Source organism: Sardina pilchardus, chromosome 13 (genome assembly GCF_963854185.1).
Source record: "Sardina pilchardus chromosome 13, fSarPil1.1, whole genome shotgun sequence".
Lineage (NCBI taxonomy): Eukaryota > Metazoa > Chordata > Actinopteri > Clupeiformes > Clupeidae > Sardina > Sardina pilchardus.
In genome coordinates, this window is record NC_085006.1 from 29,169,836 (window position 1) to 29,189,835 (window position 20,000).

General features: G+C 47.2%; 1 protein-coding gene across 1 annotated transcript in view; it reads right to left on the bottom strand.

Moving 5' to 3' along the window:
- LOC134099092 (calmodulin regulator protein PCP4-like) overlaps positions 1 to 19,645 on the bottom strand; it is a 47,884-nt gene extending 28,239 nt beyond the window's left edge. Inside the window, exon 1 of the mRNA XM_062551819.1 lies at positions 19,509 to 19,645. Coding sequence (XP_062407803.1) covers positions 19,509 to 19,517 — 9 coding nt within the window. The 5' untranslated portion in view covers positions 19,518 to 19,645. The remainder of the gene's footprint in view (positions 1 to 19,508) is intronic.
- Between the last annotated feature and the right edge of the window lie 355 nt (positions 19,646 to 20,000).

Sequence of the window (20,000 nt, forward strand, 5' to 3'; positions counted from 1 at the left end):
TGACCTGTCTCTTCAATATTACGGTGGGTAAGATAGCCTACAAGCCTCTTCTTTCAAACCTGAACCATTTAAAAAATCTCCATTTGACATATTAATGGTGATCATGGCAAGTGTGCACTGCTGAGCATCAGGCCAAAAGCTCTGCATGCAACAGCCCCGATGTCCAGCCCACGATGCATCTCTTTAAACAGGAAACCTTGTGAAAGGCTCTGAATTAGAAAATCATGTTCCAAAATCATGATTTCTCCCTTCAGTCCGCGACTCAGTAGAATCTCCATCACGAGCCTTCAGTCCATTAGGCCGCTCTCATCATTAACTCTCCTTCCTCGCTCCGCCCGGTCCACCTCTGAGGAAGAGGAGGAGTGGGTATTTTTAGCGAGGGGCGAGAGCGCTCGGTCTCCCAGCACTGGACCGCTCTGTGCTATGAGAGGGGCTTGTATGACTCATCCCTCTTGGTTTGGATGCCCTAAATTACGCCCTGCCAACTTTAGTGGGCCACGCGGAGAGAGAGAGCAGAGCATCTACCCACACACACACACACAGGCACACACACACACACACACACACACACACACAGACACACACACACACACACACACACATACACACACACTCACAGAAACAGACACACACATGCAAACATACACACGCATACATACACATGCATGCACACAAACACACACACACACACCAGCAAATGAGCTGAAAAGAGCAAGGTTTTCAATTGGGCTCCTAATTACGAGGCCTGATGGCTCATCGTCTCACAAACATCTCTGTGGCCTGTGAGCCCAGCAGGTACTGCTACTCCTCTGCCTCCCCATCATGGAGCAGCACTACCTCACCCTCAGATTAAACACCCTCCTGCAACAACCGCAGTGCACTACCTCACCCTCAGATTAAACACCCTCCTGCAACAACCGCAGTGCACTACCTCATCCTCAGATTAAACACCCTCCTGCAACAACCGCAGTGCACTACCTCACCCTCAGATTAAACACCCTCCTGCAACAACCGCAGTGCACTACCTCACCCTCAGATTAAACACCCTCCTGCAACAAACGTAGCACTACCTCATCCTCAGATTAAACACCCTCCTGCAACAACCGCAGTGCACTACCTCACCCTCAGATTAAACACCCTCCTGCAACAAACGTAGCACTACCTCATCCTCAGATTAAACACCCTCCTGCAACAACCGCAGTGCACTACCTCATCCTCAGATTAAACACCCTCCTGCAACAACCGCAGTGCACTACCTCATCCTCAGATTAAACACCCTCCTGCAACAACCGCAGTGCACTACCTCATCCTCAGATTAAACACCCTCCTGCACCAACCGCAACGCACTACCTCATCCTCAGATTAAACACCCTCCTGCACCAACCGCAACACACTACCTCATCCTCAGATTAAACACCCTCCTGCAACAACCGCAGCACTAGCTCATCCTCAGATTAAACACCCTCCTGCAACAACTGCAGTGCACTACCTCATCCTCAGATTAAACACCCTCCTGCACCAACCGCAACACACTACCTCATCCTCAGATTAAACACCCTCCTGCAACAACCGCAGTGCACTACCTCATCCTCAGATTAAACACCCTCCTGCAACAACCGCAGTGCACTACCTCATCCTCAGATTAAACACCCTCCTGCAACAACCGCAGCACGAGCTCATCCTCAGATTAAACACCCTCCTGCAACAACCGCAACGCACTACCTCATCCTCAGATTAAACACCCTCCTGCAACAACCGCAGTGCACTACCTCATCCTCAGATTAAACACCCTCCTGCAACAACCGCAGCACGAGCTCATCCTCAGATTAAACACCCTCCTGCAACAACCGCAACGCACTACCTCATCCTCAGATTAAACACCATCCTGCAACAACCGCAACACACTACCTCATCCTCAGATTAAACACCCTCCTACAACAACCGCAGCACTAGCTCATCCTCAGATTAAACACCCTCCTGCAACAACCGCAGTGCACTACCTCATCCTCAGATTAAACACCCTCCTGCACCAACCGCAACACACTACCTCATCCTCAGATTAAACACCCTCCTGCAACAACCGCAGCACTACCTCATCCTCAGATTAAACACCCTCCTGCAACAACCACAATGCACTACCTCATCCTCAGATTAAACACCCTCCTGCAACAACCGCAGCACGAGCTCATCCTCAGATTAAACACCCTCCTGCAACAACCGCAACGCACTACCTCATCCTCAGATTAAACACCATCCTGCAACAACCGCAACACACTACCTCATCCTCAGATTAAACACCCTCCTACAACAACCGCAGCACTAGCTCATCCTCAGATTAAACACCCTCCTGCAACAACCGCAGTGCACTACCTCATCCTCAGATTAAACACCCTCCTGCACCAACTGCAACACACTACCTCATCCTCAGATTAAACACCCTCCTGCAACAACCACAGTGCAATTTGGGCTTCTGACTGCTGCTCCTACAGCCTGCTACTGTACTGCGCTGTTTAATCTACAATACCATCATGAGCCTAATATAGATTAGAGGGCTTTAGATCCATCACACTAGTCTGGGCTAGTTAGTGCTTGAAGAAAAAATCATTGAAATACAAATAAATATCATGAAAATGGACAATGTAGGTCTAGGTGCAGCGCTTCATTTAGTAGGCCATATAAGGTGCTTCACATTTCATGCGTAGTCTGTGGCCTACAAGTCTTGAGACCCAGTTTCCAAAAATGTGCATAAACAATGCTAATACTATAATCAAGTTCTCTACAATCTAACACTTCAGACGGGGAGGAACTTGGGGCCCGGCAGACAACTAGGTCCAATTCTTCAAGTGGCGGAACGGGAGGGAGAGGGGGGGGTAGAATTACGAGGATAAATAAATAATAACGCTGTAATGGCGTATGTGGCTCTATTTTAGGGACGGACGGGCAGGCAGCTTGCGCACAGTCTGAGGAAGGTTCCACACGGCACTCGCTGTCCATTAACAATTTAGGCAGAGGATGCAGAAGTAGGCCACAGACGGCGGCACTGAGAGCCAGAGCGAGAGATTGAACGAGCGGAGCGAGGAGAGAGTGTATGTGTGTGTGTGTGTGTGTGTGTGTGTGTGTGTGTGTGTGTGTGTGTGTGTGTGTGTGTGTGTGTGTGAGGGCCTCCATCATATCTCTTCCATCTCACGGAGGGGCACAAGGAGGCATGACACACACACCGAGCGCCTCCGAACACAGAGAGGTTACTGGGGGTGTGTTTTTCACACACACAAACACACACACACACACACAAACGGAGAGGGCCGGGTGGTAAGGTCTCCTGATTGGCTTTGCATTAAAGGCAATGAGAGCGCACTGGCTGGGTGAAAAAACATCTGCTCACGTTGCAGCAACACATGCATCCACAATGAAGACTAGCACATCCAACGCTCCATAGTGCAATGAGCCACAACAACACAGTCAGCTCTCCTCAGCTCACATGACATGGCTGCTAAAATGATCTGTGAAAGCTGTAATTATTTCTCTTCAATTTAAACTGTAGATGCCCCAGCTCTATTTTAAATCTTTCATGTGTGTTAACAACCGACACACGCACACACACACACACCGTGCTCAGATTGCTGTACAGCGATCTCCATGTGTGCTTAGTGTTGCATAAATATCTGATGTATTGTCCATGACACCATGCACCCCCGAAGGGAGGAAGTAAACCGACAGCAAAACGCATGCATTTGCATGCTGCCTCTTTGACTGATTGACGCAAACACTTCGTCTGTAAAATGGGGTGATGTCATTGGAATGGCAGAGCAGTGCATGCATCCCCAGAGAGAAGGTTACAGCACACCTAAGGCTAGCGCCACCACGGGATTATTCACTCGCAGGTCTCCACTCCACGCTAATGTTGTTTCTAAAATTACCCTCGGACATTAGGTGAATCTGAGTGCGCATTCTGGCCATTTTAGTTACACGTGTCTGTTCAAATCTAGGGGTTTTTTTTTTTTTTTTCCCTCCACTGTTTCTCCGGGGCTAAAACCTGACATCTGTCGAGAGTTCAACATCGAGGCCGGTGGCGCATGAGGGCTTACAGGAAGGCAGGGGAAGCCGAAAGCAATCATGAAAACAAATAAACAAACACAGACACACACAAACAAAAACAAAGCCGGTAGGCGGCGGAAGCCCCGCTCAGGCGAGCAGCAGGTACTCTCGACACCGACGGCAGCTGACGCTGAGGAGACGGACTGGCAGGTATTAGCTGTCATCAAGAGCGGTGATTTACGATGCTCCGCCAGCTGCTTGGGAGAAGCCATATTGCTTTGAGACGCTCCAGTGCTCTCCCACCAGCGAAGCCCCTGTTGTCTTTTCCTTTTGTCTTTCATGTACTCATGCGGCTGTCGCTCATCCTCAGAGATGACTTGCTGTATCTTTCTTTTTTTTCTTCTTTTTTTCTCTTTAGATCGACTTCCATTGTTCCACAAGAGTGGGCAAAAGATTGAACTCACAGAACTTGCCGTTCCCACTACGCAATTATAAATAGAAAAGCAGGGCGCGGGATGTTCTCGCCTGGACGCACACCCGTCCGACTTGGCGAGCGAAACGGCGAAAGGGTTTTATTTCGGCACGCAAGTTTTCTCGAGCGTTCCGCTGACCTTGGCCGCGACCTCTGGAGTCAGCGGGGAGCTCGCCGTCCCTGGCCTCGTTACCAGCGGATAACCCGCGGTGGCGCCTCTCCCCCGGTGAGTCACCTCGGCGTCGACCCCGCACCAAATTAGCTCCGGCGTCTCCAGCGCTACACAGCTAATGAGATCTCTCCCGCTCACGCTACTCCCCGGAGGAACAGCTGCTCATCTCCCGTAATGGGATCCAAAACTGTACAGAAAGTGCCACCCTAGCAGCAAATCATGACAGATAGGTGCTCTTTAATCGCAACAAAGTTTCCAAATGAACAACGACGCGTGTTCTGCTGCCGCAACTTAACATCTTGTCAGCAACTACTGATTATCTCCTGTAAACTCATTTTAAGCAATGAACTAGTATGTAGCAGCAGGTGAGAAGGAAAACGATCAAGAAAACACACCAACGCAGACGTTCTATCACTGTGATGGCTGGTGTGTGTGAAGGTCTTTCTGGGGTAAGCAGAACCTTTTGAACTCTGACCTCTACCCATTTGACCTCTGACCTTTACTCCAGACCTTGCCACTCCTCCACACTGATCATTCTGTACCACATATACACACATCTCATCTGTATGCAAACACACACACACACACACACACACACACACAAACACACACACACACACAGTGCGCTGCGCTGACGGCCGGCTCTTAGCGGATTATTTGGACATTATCTGTTGGCGTGTCTAGGGGGCAATTACTCTGAGCCAGCCCCGGACCATTCTCCCAGAGTGCTTTGCGGCCGGCCCGCCTGAGCATTTGGGCAGCTTTGGAGATGGAAACATGGCTGATTAAACGGCAGATGCCCACTTACCGTTTGGAGAGATGGCTGCAGGGTTCAAGGGATGATGAGATGCAGACTGCTCTCTCTCTCTTTCACTTGTTTTCTAAAACTCCTCTTTTTCTCTCTCTCTTTGCTCTATGCAACCATTTATCTTTCCCCATAACTCTGTCTATCTTTCTCTCTGTTCTCCATTCTACCCTTTCCACCACAACTCTCTCTCTCCATCTCTTTCTCTCTGTACTCTCTCCATCCTTCTCTTCCCACCATAACTCTCTCTCTCACTATCACAAAAAGAACCCCTCACTTTGCTTATGTTGTCAACCCAGTGAATGTTTTACGACTGAGATTGATTTTTTTATTAATTGAATATCTGACAACACTCTTCAACAGATTTATGTTTATATGTATATATTCACATCACTGCAAAACAACCCAACTGCTCAGTGATTGCCTACACATGACTACTCAGCTCGGGCTTATCATTTCTCAATCACTGAATCCATCAATATTTCGTTTGAATCATCCTCTGCGGCAGAGGCAGACATCCCCGGTTCAGAAAGTAAAGGTCCGGCCAAGTATTTGATGCAACCATTTAGTAAACCAGCTCATCCTAATTAAGCTGCCAGGTAGATCTGATACATTAATTAGTGATAACACCTGTGTTAAGTGCACAGGTAGAAAGAATATACTGTATGGCAGGACTTTTACTCTGGAACCAGGAATGCTCTGCGGTGAGTATTATGGGCTTAACGAGTAGAGAACCTACAGCACACCTATCAAAAGGACCCTCAGCTGTGGCTCAGTGCTACCCAGAGGAGGCGTTCTGGGTAGAGTTGTGTCTGTTGTCCTGTTCAAGGCTATTACATTAGCCCTGCGGCCTGCTGAGTATATTTAGCCAGTGGCCTGTGGTGTGCCATCGTGGCGAGGCGTGAAGGCTGATTTGATTAGCGGGCAGCTGGTTTATTGCGCTCCAGAGAGGAGCATGTTGAGGAGAGAGATCTGCCCATTGTGTGTGTGTGTGAGGAGGAGGAGGAGGAGGAGGAGGAGGAGGATCCCTAACTACTTGCACTGGGATTTCAAATAATGTCTTGTGGTGCTGTGAAGCCACTGTAACGGAACTGAACACATCTTATATTCACGAGTTGTGTTATATTGACGAGAGCACCGTGACGATGGCTCCAGAGACACATTGCTGCTCTCATAGGCCAAGATATAGCAGTACTGTAGCTAGCAGGGGGCAAAGCAAAGGTATACCTTCAAAATCCTCTCCCTCTACACAGCTGAGAAAGAACCACTTATGGCTTTTGAGGGTTGAAATACAACACCTCAAACCATAACCGAAAGATGTTTTAGTAAGAAATGAAAGCCTCCATCTCTGGCATGTCCATTACTAAATAAAATCTCTCATGTCCCTGATTAGCCTATGAGTGTATTTCCCTTCAGCAGGTAGCCTATCACCACACTGGTGTGTGTAGAATATTTAAGCAATATAGCACGAGTGGGAGTGGGTTGTTGCTGGATATTCCCACGGGTGTTGTTCGGCCGTAGCCTCGAGGCCGGAGGCCGAGTGGCGCAGGCAACAACACCCGTGGGAATATCCAGCAACAACCCACGACCACGAGTGCTATATTGCTTTTATACAACAATTCTACCACTTGTTTTTTGCGCTAATTTCCCCATTATAATGTAAACGTTTAAATCGCTAAAACTGTCTTGTTTGTAGAACTACTTCTCTCCGCCACAAATTTCTATTACTTGCAGGACAAACTGCCGTTACTAGTTCTAAATGGATGGTTGCTATGGCCAAAGGCCAGTCGTTAGTTCTAAAAGCACGTTGCTATGGCCAAAAGCCAGTCGTTAGTTCTATCTCTCCCGTTGTCAAGCAATGTAGCCTAATAAACGTTAGCTCGCATTGCGTCTGGTTAGGTAGGACATGCTTTTAGCTTTGAAACATCACTATTTTACTTCGCCTACATGCCATCCAACTAGCTAATATCCACCTCCGTCATATTCTATGTTCTGAGCGTCTGTATTTCAGCTTGGATGCAACGTGACAGTTCGTTTTACACTTCTCAATTTGACATTGTATCGCGGAGTGATTTATTATTAGCTGTAAAAAGCCTCTCAAGTGAACATTTTGCAACATTAGTAACTTCTGCTCTACCTATTCCAAGCTCATTCTCATCACTTGAGGTTAATGATGCTACAGACACTCTTTGCTCTACACTGACATCCTGTCTGAATGCAGCATGTCCACTTTCCACAAGACCCACTCGTTCTAAACCTCGCCATCCATGGCTGACAAACAGTATACGCTCAGTACGCAAGGAACTTAGAGCTGCTGAAAGGAAATGGCGTAAATCTGGAGATAGAAATGATCTTAGTAAATACCAGTCTATGCTATCATCTTTTTCATCCACTGTCACACTTGCAAAAAGAACATATTATCAGAGTAAGATTGAGAACGCCACTGACAGCAGAAAACTTTTTGCTACGTTCAAGTCTCTTCTCAATCCTCCACCACCGCCATCAGCTACTTCACTGTCAGCAGATGACTTTGCAACATTTTTCACTGAGAAAGTTGCTAAGATAAGTGCTCAGTTTGATGACCCTATAAGAAGGACTCTGCCTGGTGTTAGCATGATGCCATCATTGGACTTTTTCTCTCCTCTTGATGAGGAAGCGGTCTCTCAACTGCTTCAGCGAAGCCGTCCAACAACATGCCCTTTGGATCCTGTCCCGTCTACGCTCCTGCAGTCTATAGCACCCGCTATTATACCGGCAGTCACACATGTATTTAATACTTCACTCAGTTCTGGAATAGTTCCTTCTTCTTTTAAACAGGCAAGAATTACGCCTTTGCTGAAGAAAAGTACACTTAATTCAACTGATGTGAAGAACTACAGACCTGTCTCCCTTCTTCCTTTCTTGTCAAAGGTTTTGGAGAAAGTGGTCTTCAAGCAAATGTGTGACTTCCTCTATCAGAATAACCTACTAGACCCTATGCAGTCTGGTTTCAAGAGTGGTCATTCTACTGAAACTGCTCTTCTATCTGTGACTGAAGCATTGAGAGTAGCTAAGTCCTCTGCTCAGTCATCAGTGTTAATTCTGTTAGATTTATCTGCAGCCTTTGATACGGTTAACCATGACATTCTCCTTTCTACACTATATGAACTGGGAATTTCTGGGAAAGCTCTTGACTGGTTCAAGTCTTACCTTAAAGGGCGTTCTTTTAGCGTGTCTTGGCAGGGACAGATATCAAAGTCTCATGACCTCACTACAGGAGTCCCCCAAGGATCAGTATTAGGGCCCCTCCTTTTCTCTATTTACACCACTTCTTTAGGTGGGATTATTCGCTCTCATGGATTTGAATATCATTGCTATGCGGACGACACTCAACTTTTCCTATCCTTCCCACCTGAGGACTCTAGTGTTTCCCATCGGATCTCTGCATGCCTGAAGGACATTTCAATCTGGATGAAGGATCAGCACCTTCAGCTTAATCTTTCCAAAACTGAGCTCTTGGTGTTTCCAGCAAAAACAGCTATTCCCCAACAGATCAATATCCAGCTTGATTCATCCTCACTGACGCCAACCAGATCGGCACGTAACTTGGGTGTCATAATTGATGACCAACTTACTTTCTCTGAGCATGTTGCCTCAATTGCAAAGTCATGTCGGTATACCCTGTACAACATTAGGAAGATCAGACCTTATCTGACACAAGATTCCACTCAGCTTCTTGTACAGGCAATGGTTATCTCCAAGCTGGACTACTGTAATTCTCTGTTAGCTGGCCTACCTGCTTGTGTATTAAGACCACTACAGTTGATTCAGAATGCTGCAGCACGACTGGTCTTCAATCAGCCAAAGAGGACACATGTAACCCCTCTCCTAGTTACTCTCCACTGGCTCCCTATAGTAGCCAGAATTAAATTTAAATCTCTCACTCTGGCCTATAGGACACTGACTGGATCTGCTCCCAGCTACTTCAGTTCTTTAATCACGATGTACATTCCCAACCGCCCATTGCGATCTTCTGAGGAGCGTCTGTTATGTCGACCAACCATACATGCTAGGTCAAATTGTAGATCCTATTCTTCAGTGGTTCCGTGTTGGTGGAATGAGTTGCCCAGTGCTCTCCGTTCCAGCAACAGCTTTGGATCTTTTAAGAGGGGTCTTAAGGCATATTTATTTAATATGCACTTAGTCCTTTGAGTTTGTGATGTGTTATGGTTTGTATAATAGTATTGTTTTGTTATAATTTGTCTATTGATAGAATTTGAAATTTATTTTGCTATTGTCCTTAAATTTAGCCATACCATGCTTTAGTTATTATTATTATATATAATTAACTGAGTGACTTATTTGATTGCTATTCTCATTTCACTGTTTTATTTCTCATTAGGTTAGTGCTTAAAATTATTGTTTTACTGATAATATTACTATTCTCCCTAGTTTGTAATTGTTCACTGTTAATTTAATTTGTATTGTTATTTATTTGTATGTCGCTTTGGACAAAGGCGTCTGCTAAATAACCATAGCCATAGCCATAGCCATAGCCATAAAAAGTCCGAGTGGATTATCGTAGGATATTTCAACTCATGGAACGTCTCTCGGCCAATCAGAAACAAAGAAACAGCTTCATAGAATCCAATTGTTGTATAATATACAACGAACCTTCTAAAGAATAGTACATTGTACATAAAGAAAAAGAACATTGAATATGACATGGAATTTTAGAGTCGTGCATTGTTGGTTAAGCATATAATTAATAAAATAATGATGCGCGCATCCTTTCAGTAGAATGCTCCTAGTTGAGTATGGGGCCGGTGTGGTCGGTCTACATTAGACCCTTTCTCAGACTCAGCTGTTACGTGGGTTGTGTGTGTGTAGACTATGTGCAATCCTAAGACTCCATCCGTACACAAGACACTATTTTTCATCACCTTTCCATTGTAGGCTACCCCGGTTGGCGCGTTGCTGTTAGTGATTAATTAAGTTGCACATATAGGGGGGTGGTGACATGGGATGTGTTTGCGTTTGCAAAGCAATATGTTGCTATACGCAGCTCTATAGGGGAGGGAATATACGGCACAGCTGCATTGATTGGGCTGTTCCCCTCCTGGGACCAGAAGAATGAATTGGCGTAATGATTTTTCCGTGGGAGGAAATATTTGTAGTGCATTGGCAGGAGAGCCCGTGGACAAACTCACCCATCCCCAAAACACACACACACACACACACACACACACACACACACACACACACACACACACACACACACACACACACATATATACACACACTGTCTCTTGTGTACACACACACACACACACACACACACACACACACACACACTCCTTGTCAAGGGATCATATAAAAATACATAGTGGAAGATACACCGCCTCTGCTGACACAGCTCGGGGTCCCTGAGCTTTAAGAAAACACCCATAACAATAAATAGAGCAGAAGACCCTGGTGATACCCTCCACACAGCACAGCACAATAGAGGACCCTTGTTATACCCTACACAGCACAATAGAGGACCCTAGTGATACCCTACACAGCACAATAGAGGACCCTGCTGATACCCTTGTACACAGCACAGTAGTGGACCTTGGTGATTGCCTGCCACACAACTCAGCACAGCACAGCACAGCACAGCACAGCACAGCACAGCACAGCTGAGCAGAGCTATAAATGAGAGATTACTGTGTTCTTTTAGAGCTGATCGGCCAGCACAGCCTGCACTGTGGCGTTGTGTTCTGCAGATGGATGTGTGTACCGTGGTGATTATGAGGCCAAATCGGGACGCTACCGTACGTCTCTCTCTGTCTTTTAAGGCACATCGAGCCGAGTCTGTGTCCAACAGCAACGGCATTTGGAAACGAGCGCTTAATGACAATCTGTGAGTCGGCGAGAGAAGACACACAGACAGACGGTCCGAGAGATATTAATACCGATTTAATCCCGACGGAGTGCTTAGATTTGCCATGTAATGAGACGCAACGATATCCCCACTTATTTGGTCAATCGCTTCGCCTGTCGTGTGACTCAATAGAAAAGACATTAGCGAAATGAGGGGAGCTTTTAATGTGACGCGTCGGACGGAAACTTCGCCTCCCGTGCTCGCTCATCAGTCAGCGGGCCAGACGCTGATGGTGTTGTTGCTGTTAGTACTGTTGATGTTGCTATCCTGAGTAGGCATCTCTATCAGGCCTCTAATAAACTTGTCCATTTGTTTTATCGATTTAATTTAGTGATATGCACGGCTCTTGCCAAACAATGCGTGGGCCCGCGGGTCATTACGGTCTGGTGCGTGTGTGTGTGTGTGTGTGTGTGTGTGTGTGTGTGAAGCATGAGAGATTAGTGAATGGTGCGATGCTGATCAAAAAGAAAAATAGCCACATTACAACAATAATTTATTCTCATGGACATAGAGACACTCAATCTTAAACCACACTTGTGTGTTTAGGGGGTGTGTGTGGCTTAGGCTCCGACTGTGTGTGTGTGTGTGTGTGTGTGTGTGTGTGTGTGTGTGTGTGTGTGTGTGTGTGTTTTAGTATGTACATGTATGTGTGTGGCTGCTTTTGATTGTGTGTGTATGCGTGTGTGTGTGTGTGTGTGTGTGTGTGTGTGTGTGTGTGTGTGTTCCAAAGATTTATGATCCTCTCATTGAGTAAAATTGCCATTCAAATATTCATACCCCGTTGATTTACTCTCCTGCATTTGGTATGTTCAGCATATACTGCTGCCATTACTTAATAACCATTCCACGGAGAACACACACACACACACACACACACACACACACACACACACACACACACACACACACTACGGTGAAGCATAGCTGTTTGGAATGCAAAGTTTTAATAATAAAAAATGAAGAACAAAGGGAAGAGGCTTTGAGTTTGAAACAGCGTCCTCATATTAAAAAATCATATCCCCATACGTCATAGTCCAGGCCATAATAATACTCTGTTGTTTTGAGCTGTGTTATTGTTGTTTTTTCTCCTGCTCCGAGGGATCAACAGCTGTCACTTGTGCCCGTCACCAGGGTGAGGGGGGCTCTGACTCTGGCATCAAGAGGATTTTCTTCTCTAAGCTTTGACCATCAAACCACGGGCAGCGCAAAAGATTTACTCCTGCTACAAGGGGCCAGCCTGCCCTGCCCATGCCGACGTGGGACCAATCGACCACCACCATTTGGAGCAGGCTAAGCCAGTTTAACCCCCTTGGTGTCAAGAGCGAAGTCCCATCTCCAGGCACATACGTACTACCGGGGGGGGAGGTTGTCCGTCAAGCTGTCGGAACATCACAACTGGGATATGAAATCCACGCTGTTGGCCTAATCCAGCCTCTGGACGACACACGTACGCCACACGCAAAGCTGCTTAATGCTTCATTTCTGGGTACATCCCACTCTCCTACCCACCCACCCAGCACCACCACTGACCCCAACCCTACCCCAACCATGCGTGAATCCCCCTCCACCCACCCAGCACCACCACTGAACCCAACCCCACCCCACCCGTGCGTGAATCCCCCTCCACCCTCCCACCACCACCACTGAACCCAACCCAACCCCACCCGTGCATGAATCCCCCTCCACCATCCCACCACCACTGACCCCAACCCCACCCGTGGGCCCCCACCACCACCACCACCACCACCACCACCAGGCTGCAGAGCTCGAGCGCATGAGAGGCTAACGCTGCGATTTACTGCTCTGGTGCTGCTGACCTGGCGCAAACACGGAGACCTACTGCAGTACAGTTAACACTGCACTTAAGGGACTGAATTAAAATGGAGGGGTGTATAGGGAGACAGAGAGAGAGAGAGAGAGAGAGAGAGAGAGAGAGAGAGAGAGAGAGAGAGGAGAGAGAGAGAAGAATGGAAGACCGGTAAGAAAGAAAGAATGAGAGAAAGAGAAGAGAGGGGGGGATGGAGGAACAGTAAGAAAGAGAGAGAGAATAATGGTAAGAACGAGAGAGAGGAATGGAAAACCAGTAAAAAAAGAAAGAAAGAGAGAGAGAGGGATGGAAAGCCAGTGAGAGAGATGGGGAGCAGGATATGAAATGGAAAATGAGACACAGAGAGTGAGGTGCATCAGTGGCAATCTGCCACCTCCCAGAACAATCCAAATCCTGACGCCGCGAGCCAAACAGAGCCTTGAGCTAGCAGAGCTCTTCAGCACGCGCGCAGCCAGAGCCACCATTAGCCTGCACACACCAGGTAGCACACGGGGACACAGCCTGCCTGTCTGTCTGTCTGTCTGTCTGTCTGTCTGTCTGTCTGTCAAAACCACCCTCCCCCGACCCTCGTACAGTGCAGGACTGGCACACAGCCGCTGAGAGAGGCGAGCGGAGAGCAGCGAGCGGAGATAGGCTTTCTCTTCAGAGCATAATACACCAAGCGGCTTAACACCACGAGAAAATAAAGGGGAAGAAAAATCATTATCAACAGCAAGCAGAGGGAGAGGGAGCGCTGCGAGTGATGACAGCACATGTCCAATCTCATTTCTGACAGATGCCGGGAAATATGGCAAGCAGCGCACAGCCTCCTGAGTGCTGTAAAGCTATGGGGCACACGGAGAGAGGGATAGAGAGAGAGAGAGAGGGAGGGAGAGAGAGGAGGAAGGGAGAGAGAGAGGGAGAGAAAGAGAGAGGCGGGGGGGGAGAGACCCTGAGTCAGAGTATAAGAAACGGGTAAGTGGGAGTCAGGATGGGGGATGAGTTTAAGAGAAAAAGGGAAAAATGGGAGAGAGGGGGAGAAAGAGAGAGAGGGAGAGAGAGAGAGGGGGGGGGGGGAGAGAAAGATGGATGAGGGGGGCCAGTGCGCTGATGTGTGAAGATGTCCGTATGGAATTCGAGAGGCGTGGGGAGTGAGAGTGGGGGCACAGTGAAAATGGGGCGGGCAATTATTGGGGAGTTGTCAGCATCAGATTAGACCGGTGTGCAACTCACTCACTCACTCACACACTCACTCTCTCTCTCTCTCTCTCTCTCTCTCTCTCACACACACACACACACACACACACACACACACACACACACACACACACACACACACACACACACACACACACACACACACACACACACACACACACACACACACACACACACACACACACACACACACACACACACCACACACATTAAGGCTTCCTACCAGGAGGTAGCGCAGGAGTACAGTACTGCCCTACTACAGTACACCCATAGAGATGGCCATCATAAGTCTCCAGAACTGAAGAGTGACCAAATGGATGGAGGAGTTCTAGTCTCTGGAGTCTTATAAGCTTACATGGGTATCTTTCATCATCACATCAGCATCCAAAAAGTGCCCCCATTTCATCAGAAATAGAAACAATGTGATCTAATATAAGCACAGGTCCAGCATTTGCAGTATAATGAAAACAACGTGGCCTAATATAAGCACAGGTTCAACATTCCCAGCATCACACGAGGCATTCCTCCATTTAGTTCTGCGAGAAAACCTGGCTGCACTGTATAAAATGGTGAAGACAAATCTGCTCCACAGGACTAGGGAAATGGGATGCAACATAACGAGGCACCGGATAACACCATATGTTGTTTTTTGGAAAACCAGTTGCTTTTTTTTTCACAGCTCCTTAAGACGGCACTAGCTCTGAACAGAAGTGGAACATGTGTTAATGACCTCACTGGAGATATGTGGGGCTGTGCTCACGCTGGCTCCTGAAGCCTGCTAATTAGTGTTGCTCCCCACACTGAGCCGTCATGCACAGCACAGCACAGCACAGCACAGCACACCCGTCTGGCTTATTTGCCAAAAAAAAACAAAAAAAAACAGGTGGGTCAGGCAAATAAAGCAGAAATCGGGGGAGAAAATAGAAAACGCAAAACTACTGGAGGAGTAATGTGTGGATGGGTGGAGGTGTGTGTGTGTGTGTGTGTGGGGGGGTACATCTTACATCCGTTCCCTAGACACCGTCTCTGCATCAGCCCAGTCTGTGTCGGTGAGCAGGGAAGCTGGGCTCGCACTCGCAGCTTGCCTATGCCTTTGAAGTTAATTAGACCTTGCCGTGCAAAATGTGAGTGAGGTGTGGAGTTGGGGGGGGGGGGGGGGGGGGGGGATCAATAGCATCGTGGAGCATGGCGGCTTTTCAGCAGGGACAGGATGGGACCCATTGGAGATGAGCTCCTCTCTACCCTGTTGACACTCATAACAGGAAAAAGCTCATGTGCTTTGCCCATATAATTAGCAACTGTAGCACTCGCTGGAGCTGTATTAACACATTGCTGCTGCTGCTGCTGCTGGGGATGGGGATGGGGATGGGGATGGGATGGGGATGGGGATGGGGATGGGGATGGGGATGGGGATGGGGATGGGGATGGGGATGGGGATGGGGATGGGGACGGGATGGGGATGGGGATGGGATGGGGATGGGGATGGGGATGGGGATGGGGATGGATATAAGGGATGGGGATGGGGATGGGGATGGGGATGGATTGGGGATGGGGATGGGGATGGGATGGGGATGGATTGGGGATGGGGATGGGATGGGGATGGGGACGGGATGGGGATGGGGATGGGATGGGGATGGATTGGGGATGGGGATGGGATGGGGATGGGATGGGGACGGGATGGGGATGGGGATGGGATGGGATGGGATGGGATGGGGATGGGATGGGGATGGGGATGGGGATGGGGATGGGATGGATATAAGGGATGGGGATGGGGATGGGGATGGGGATGGATTGGGGATGGGGATGGGGATGGGATGGGGATGGATTGGGGATGGGGATGGGATGGGGATGGGGACGGGATGGGGATGGGGATGGGATGGGGATGGATTGGGGATGGGGATGGGATGGGGATGGGATGGGGACGGGATGGGGATGGGGATGGGATGGGATGGGATGGGATGGGGATGGGATGGGGATGGGGATGGGGATGGGGATGGGATGGGGATGGGGATGGGGATGGGGATGGGATGGGGATGGGGATGGGGATGGGGATGGATTGGTGTGCAAGTGCACATTTTCACCATGTTGTGCTATTGGGCAAGTGGGCAGAGTCATGGGAGGATCAAAGGATTTCATTCTGCTCACACATATACAACATGCTTTCTTTTGACAGAAAGAAAATGATTGTTTACCTAGTGTTGACAGGTTTTCAAAGAGCACGGACAGAAAGTAAATAATATGAAGATTATTTACCAACGGTCCATCAAAAATAATAATACAAAATAAAATTCTATATTTCAAAAGGCATCCCTCTACACAACAATGTTTTTAAAAAAAAAAAAAAAAAAAACAATGCCAGTGTAAACAAATGGATGCAGATGGAGCGAAGGATTCAGAACGGAAAGTCCAGGCATAGGATTTGGAGGTAATGCAGATGCAGGCATAGAGTCTGGGTGGAGCAGGGTGGAGATCATGCAGATAAAGGCATAACATTTGGGTGGAGCAGGATGGAGATAGCCTGACATGGCCAAACGTAAGCTTCAGCTCAATTTTCATTTCCCTTTACCATTACTCTGGCAATGCAGATGCAGGCATAACGTTTGGGTGGAGCAGGGTGGAGATAATGCAGGGACATGTATCTGTCTTCATCAGACCTCTGCACAATCCTCTGGGGGGGGGGGGGGGGCATGTACAGTACATAGTGCCCAGGGAAGATGGATAGCTCCCACACACCCGGGACAGCAGTGCAACTTAGTGCAAGTCACTGACTAGGGCACGGGAGCGAGAGGGGGGGGTTAGGGCGGGGGGGGGGGCTAGTGTGTGGGCTGTGCTGGCGGAGAAAGAGAGAGGGACAGAGAGAAGGGGAAGAGAAAGAGAGAGAGACTGAAAGATTGTCTCTCACTCTCTCTGTGGCTACTCTCCTTGGTGGTTAAATTGGTGGGCCATGTCAACCCACCGTTCCTCCTCCATGTATCTAAAAACGACAGGCATCATTCTTCCTCTGTGTGTGTGTGTGTGTGTGTGTGTGTGTGTGTGTGTGTGTGTGTGTGTGTGTGTGTGTGTTGCAGCTGTGTCTCAAAGGGAAAATGGATATCTTTCCAACACCTTATCTAATTTGCAGAGGACAGTCATAAGCAATGTAAGACACACACACACACACACACACACTGGACATAAGACACCACCACTGCTGACCGTCCACTGTTTCATTTTCAAGACAAACTCGTCACCTTCCCTCTCTCTGAATTACATCATCAGGGACACACAACCCAGGTCATACACCCTTATGCCTGATGGTTGTGGATTACACTTGCTGTGTTAAGAGTAATCTGTCCTTGAATTTCAGGTTTGTTTGAAAGGGTGTTTTTTGTGATTTATTAAAAAAAAAAAAAAAAACAAGCACTGTATAACCTCACAAATTCATAACTGATCCAAAGTCACAATTTCTCTCTCACATGCACTGGTATTCTCTGTCTATAATAGCTTCTTATGGGATATCCCTCAGCTAATTCATTGATTGAAAAGCAAACTTCATCGGAACAAGTAGCCTACATTATTTGAGTGATTAGCTGTCTAAAGCTCTACTCTAACGCTTTGACTGTAGTCTCCAGTCAGTGAAAATGTTTCACGTCAATACCAATGAACTGTAACCTCATTTACTGAAAGCACATTGGCGAAGTCGCTGTGGGTTAAATTTGATCTATGCTCTACACTGCGCTGAATTTGGTGAGCTTTTTCCTTAATTGATTGCTAATGAACACTGCAAGCCATTCTGTCTTTGGAAACGAACTGTTGGTGTCCTGCGAACTGCAATTGTTCCAACGCTTCGTTTTCAGACAAGCCGCTGCCGCACTATTTTGCTGTAGGTTATAATCAAGATGACAGTTTAACTATTCATTAGCCTACATCACAAATGATCATCATTCTATGTGACTTACCAATATCAACTATAACTGTTGATATTGGTACACTGTACACTGTAACCCACTGAAAACATGAACGAAATGCAGAAATACGTTTACGCCATATTTGCAAAATATGGAGACACTTTGCTTAATTCCTAAGTGTAAGTGACAGCTATAAGCGGGAGCCTTACTGACGGCGCGTTATGCAACAGGAAGGAGATGGAGCAGGTTGACTTCGTGCTTTTAACGATCCAGCTCGGCATGCACGAGAGCAGTGATGAACTTTTGAGGATAGGCTACATCGTTCTTGGCTGAGAAAAAGCGCGATTCATATCCGCCTCCGACCACTTTAGACAGAGATGCACCGGAACATCTGTGGCCGGGATCAAGGGGCAGCTTTTTTTGCGGGGAAACCCCCATCAGCGGTTTTCCATTCCCAACCATGAACTTTCATCATGCATCTTGCAGCGATGTTGTAAACGTATACTGAGAATATTAGCTTGAACACGTACAGTGTAGGGTGGTTGATTTTGAAAAGAAGGAATAAGGGTGAGACGGATTTCGTCTTTCAACAAGAAAGTGAGTGTAGCCTACACTTAATGCAATAAATAATAGTTCAGCAGACGCGGTTCACAATAACATCTGCAGCAGTGTCTACTGATGGACGCGGTATTTTGTTGAAAAGGAGAAACATATTTCATATTGTAATGAATGTTGTGCATCAATGCACACAATGTTACCTCATTCAACATTATCCAACAGAGTAAAAGAACAACTTATGAACAAGATATATGAATCTCTGAACTTAAGAACATATACAGATATGAAATGAACTCTTTCCATAAAGAGTTAAGGCACTCAAAGATAGGATTTAGTCCTTTTTAGTTCTATGACAACCAAACTCATGTCGGTGCGCACACCCAACTACACGTAGCCTACATCAAAAGCGGAACAGGAGTTATACAGCATCCAACTCCGCGACGATAAAGCCCATCCATCTCATCGATGTTGAGAAATTTCCATTTTGCAATTGATTTGTATTTGAAATGATTTCGAGTAATTTTGGGCGGATGCTATTTTCTAACGGACTCTGTTATGGAAAATAGTCGCGCCACTTCGTCTCCCGGCAGCTGCTCGCGCACGCACACAATAGCACATTTAGAAAAACCGAAAAGTGTAGGCTACATACCTCACTCATGTTTTTTGCTGTAGTGCCGAAGACACAGGGATTTTCCAGCGCCTATCAGAAGTTAACAGTCGTCTATTTCACAGTGGCTGACCACCAACGGGGAAGCTTTATAAAGTGTTAAGACCAACTCCTCAATGTCATCACGTTTCCACTAAACCAATAGGAGAGCCGTCGGCAAATTTGCCTCTCTAAGTCACCACCCTTCTCTGTAAAATATTCATAGACTCTCTTATCGCTTTTCATCACGTTTGAAAAGCCCCATTCCTTATTTTTGCATTGCAATTTCTGTTTAGTACATAATCTATGTGAACATTATTCGGTTTATAAGTCTTGTATTCTCAGATACTACTGTAGCATATTGTTATACTGCGCCGTAGTGATATCCATGGATGGAGCATGCACAAAGAACACGATTGATTACATATCATTCTTTCATTACAATATTTATCAGAAATATGATAACCCTGAGGGGAACCCTCTCTTTCGACAACA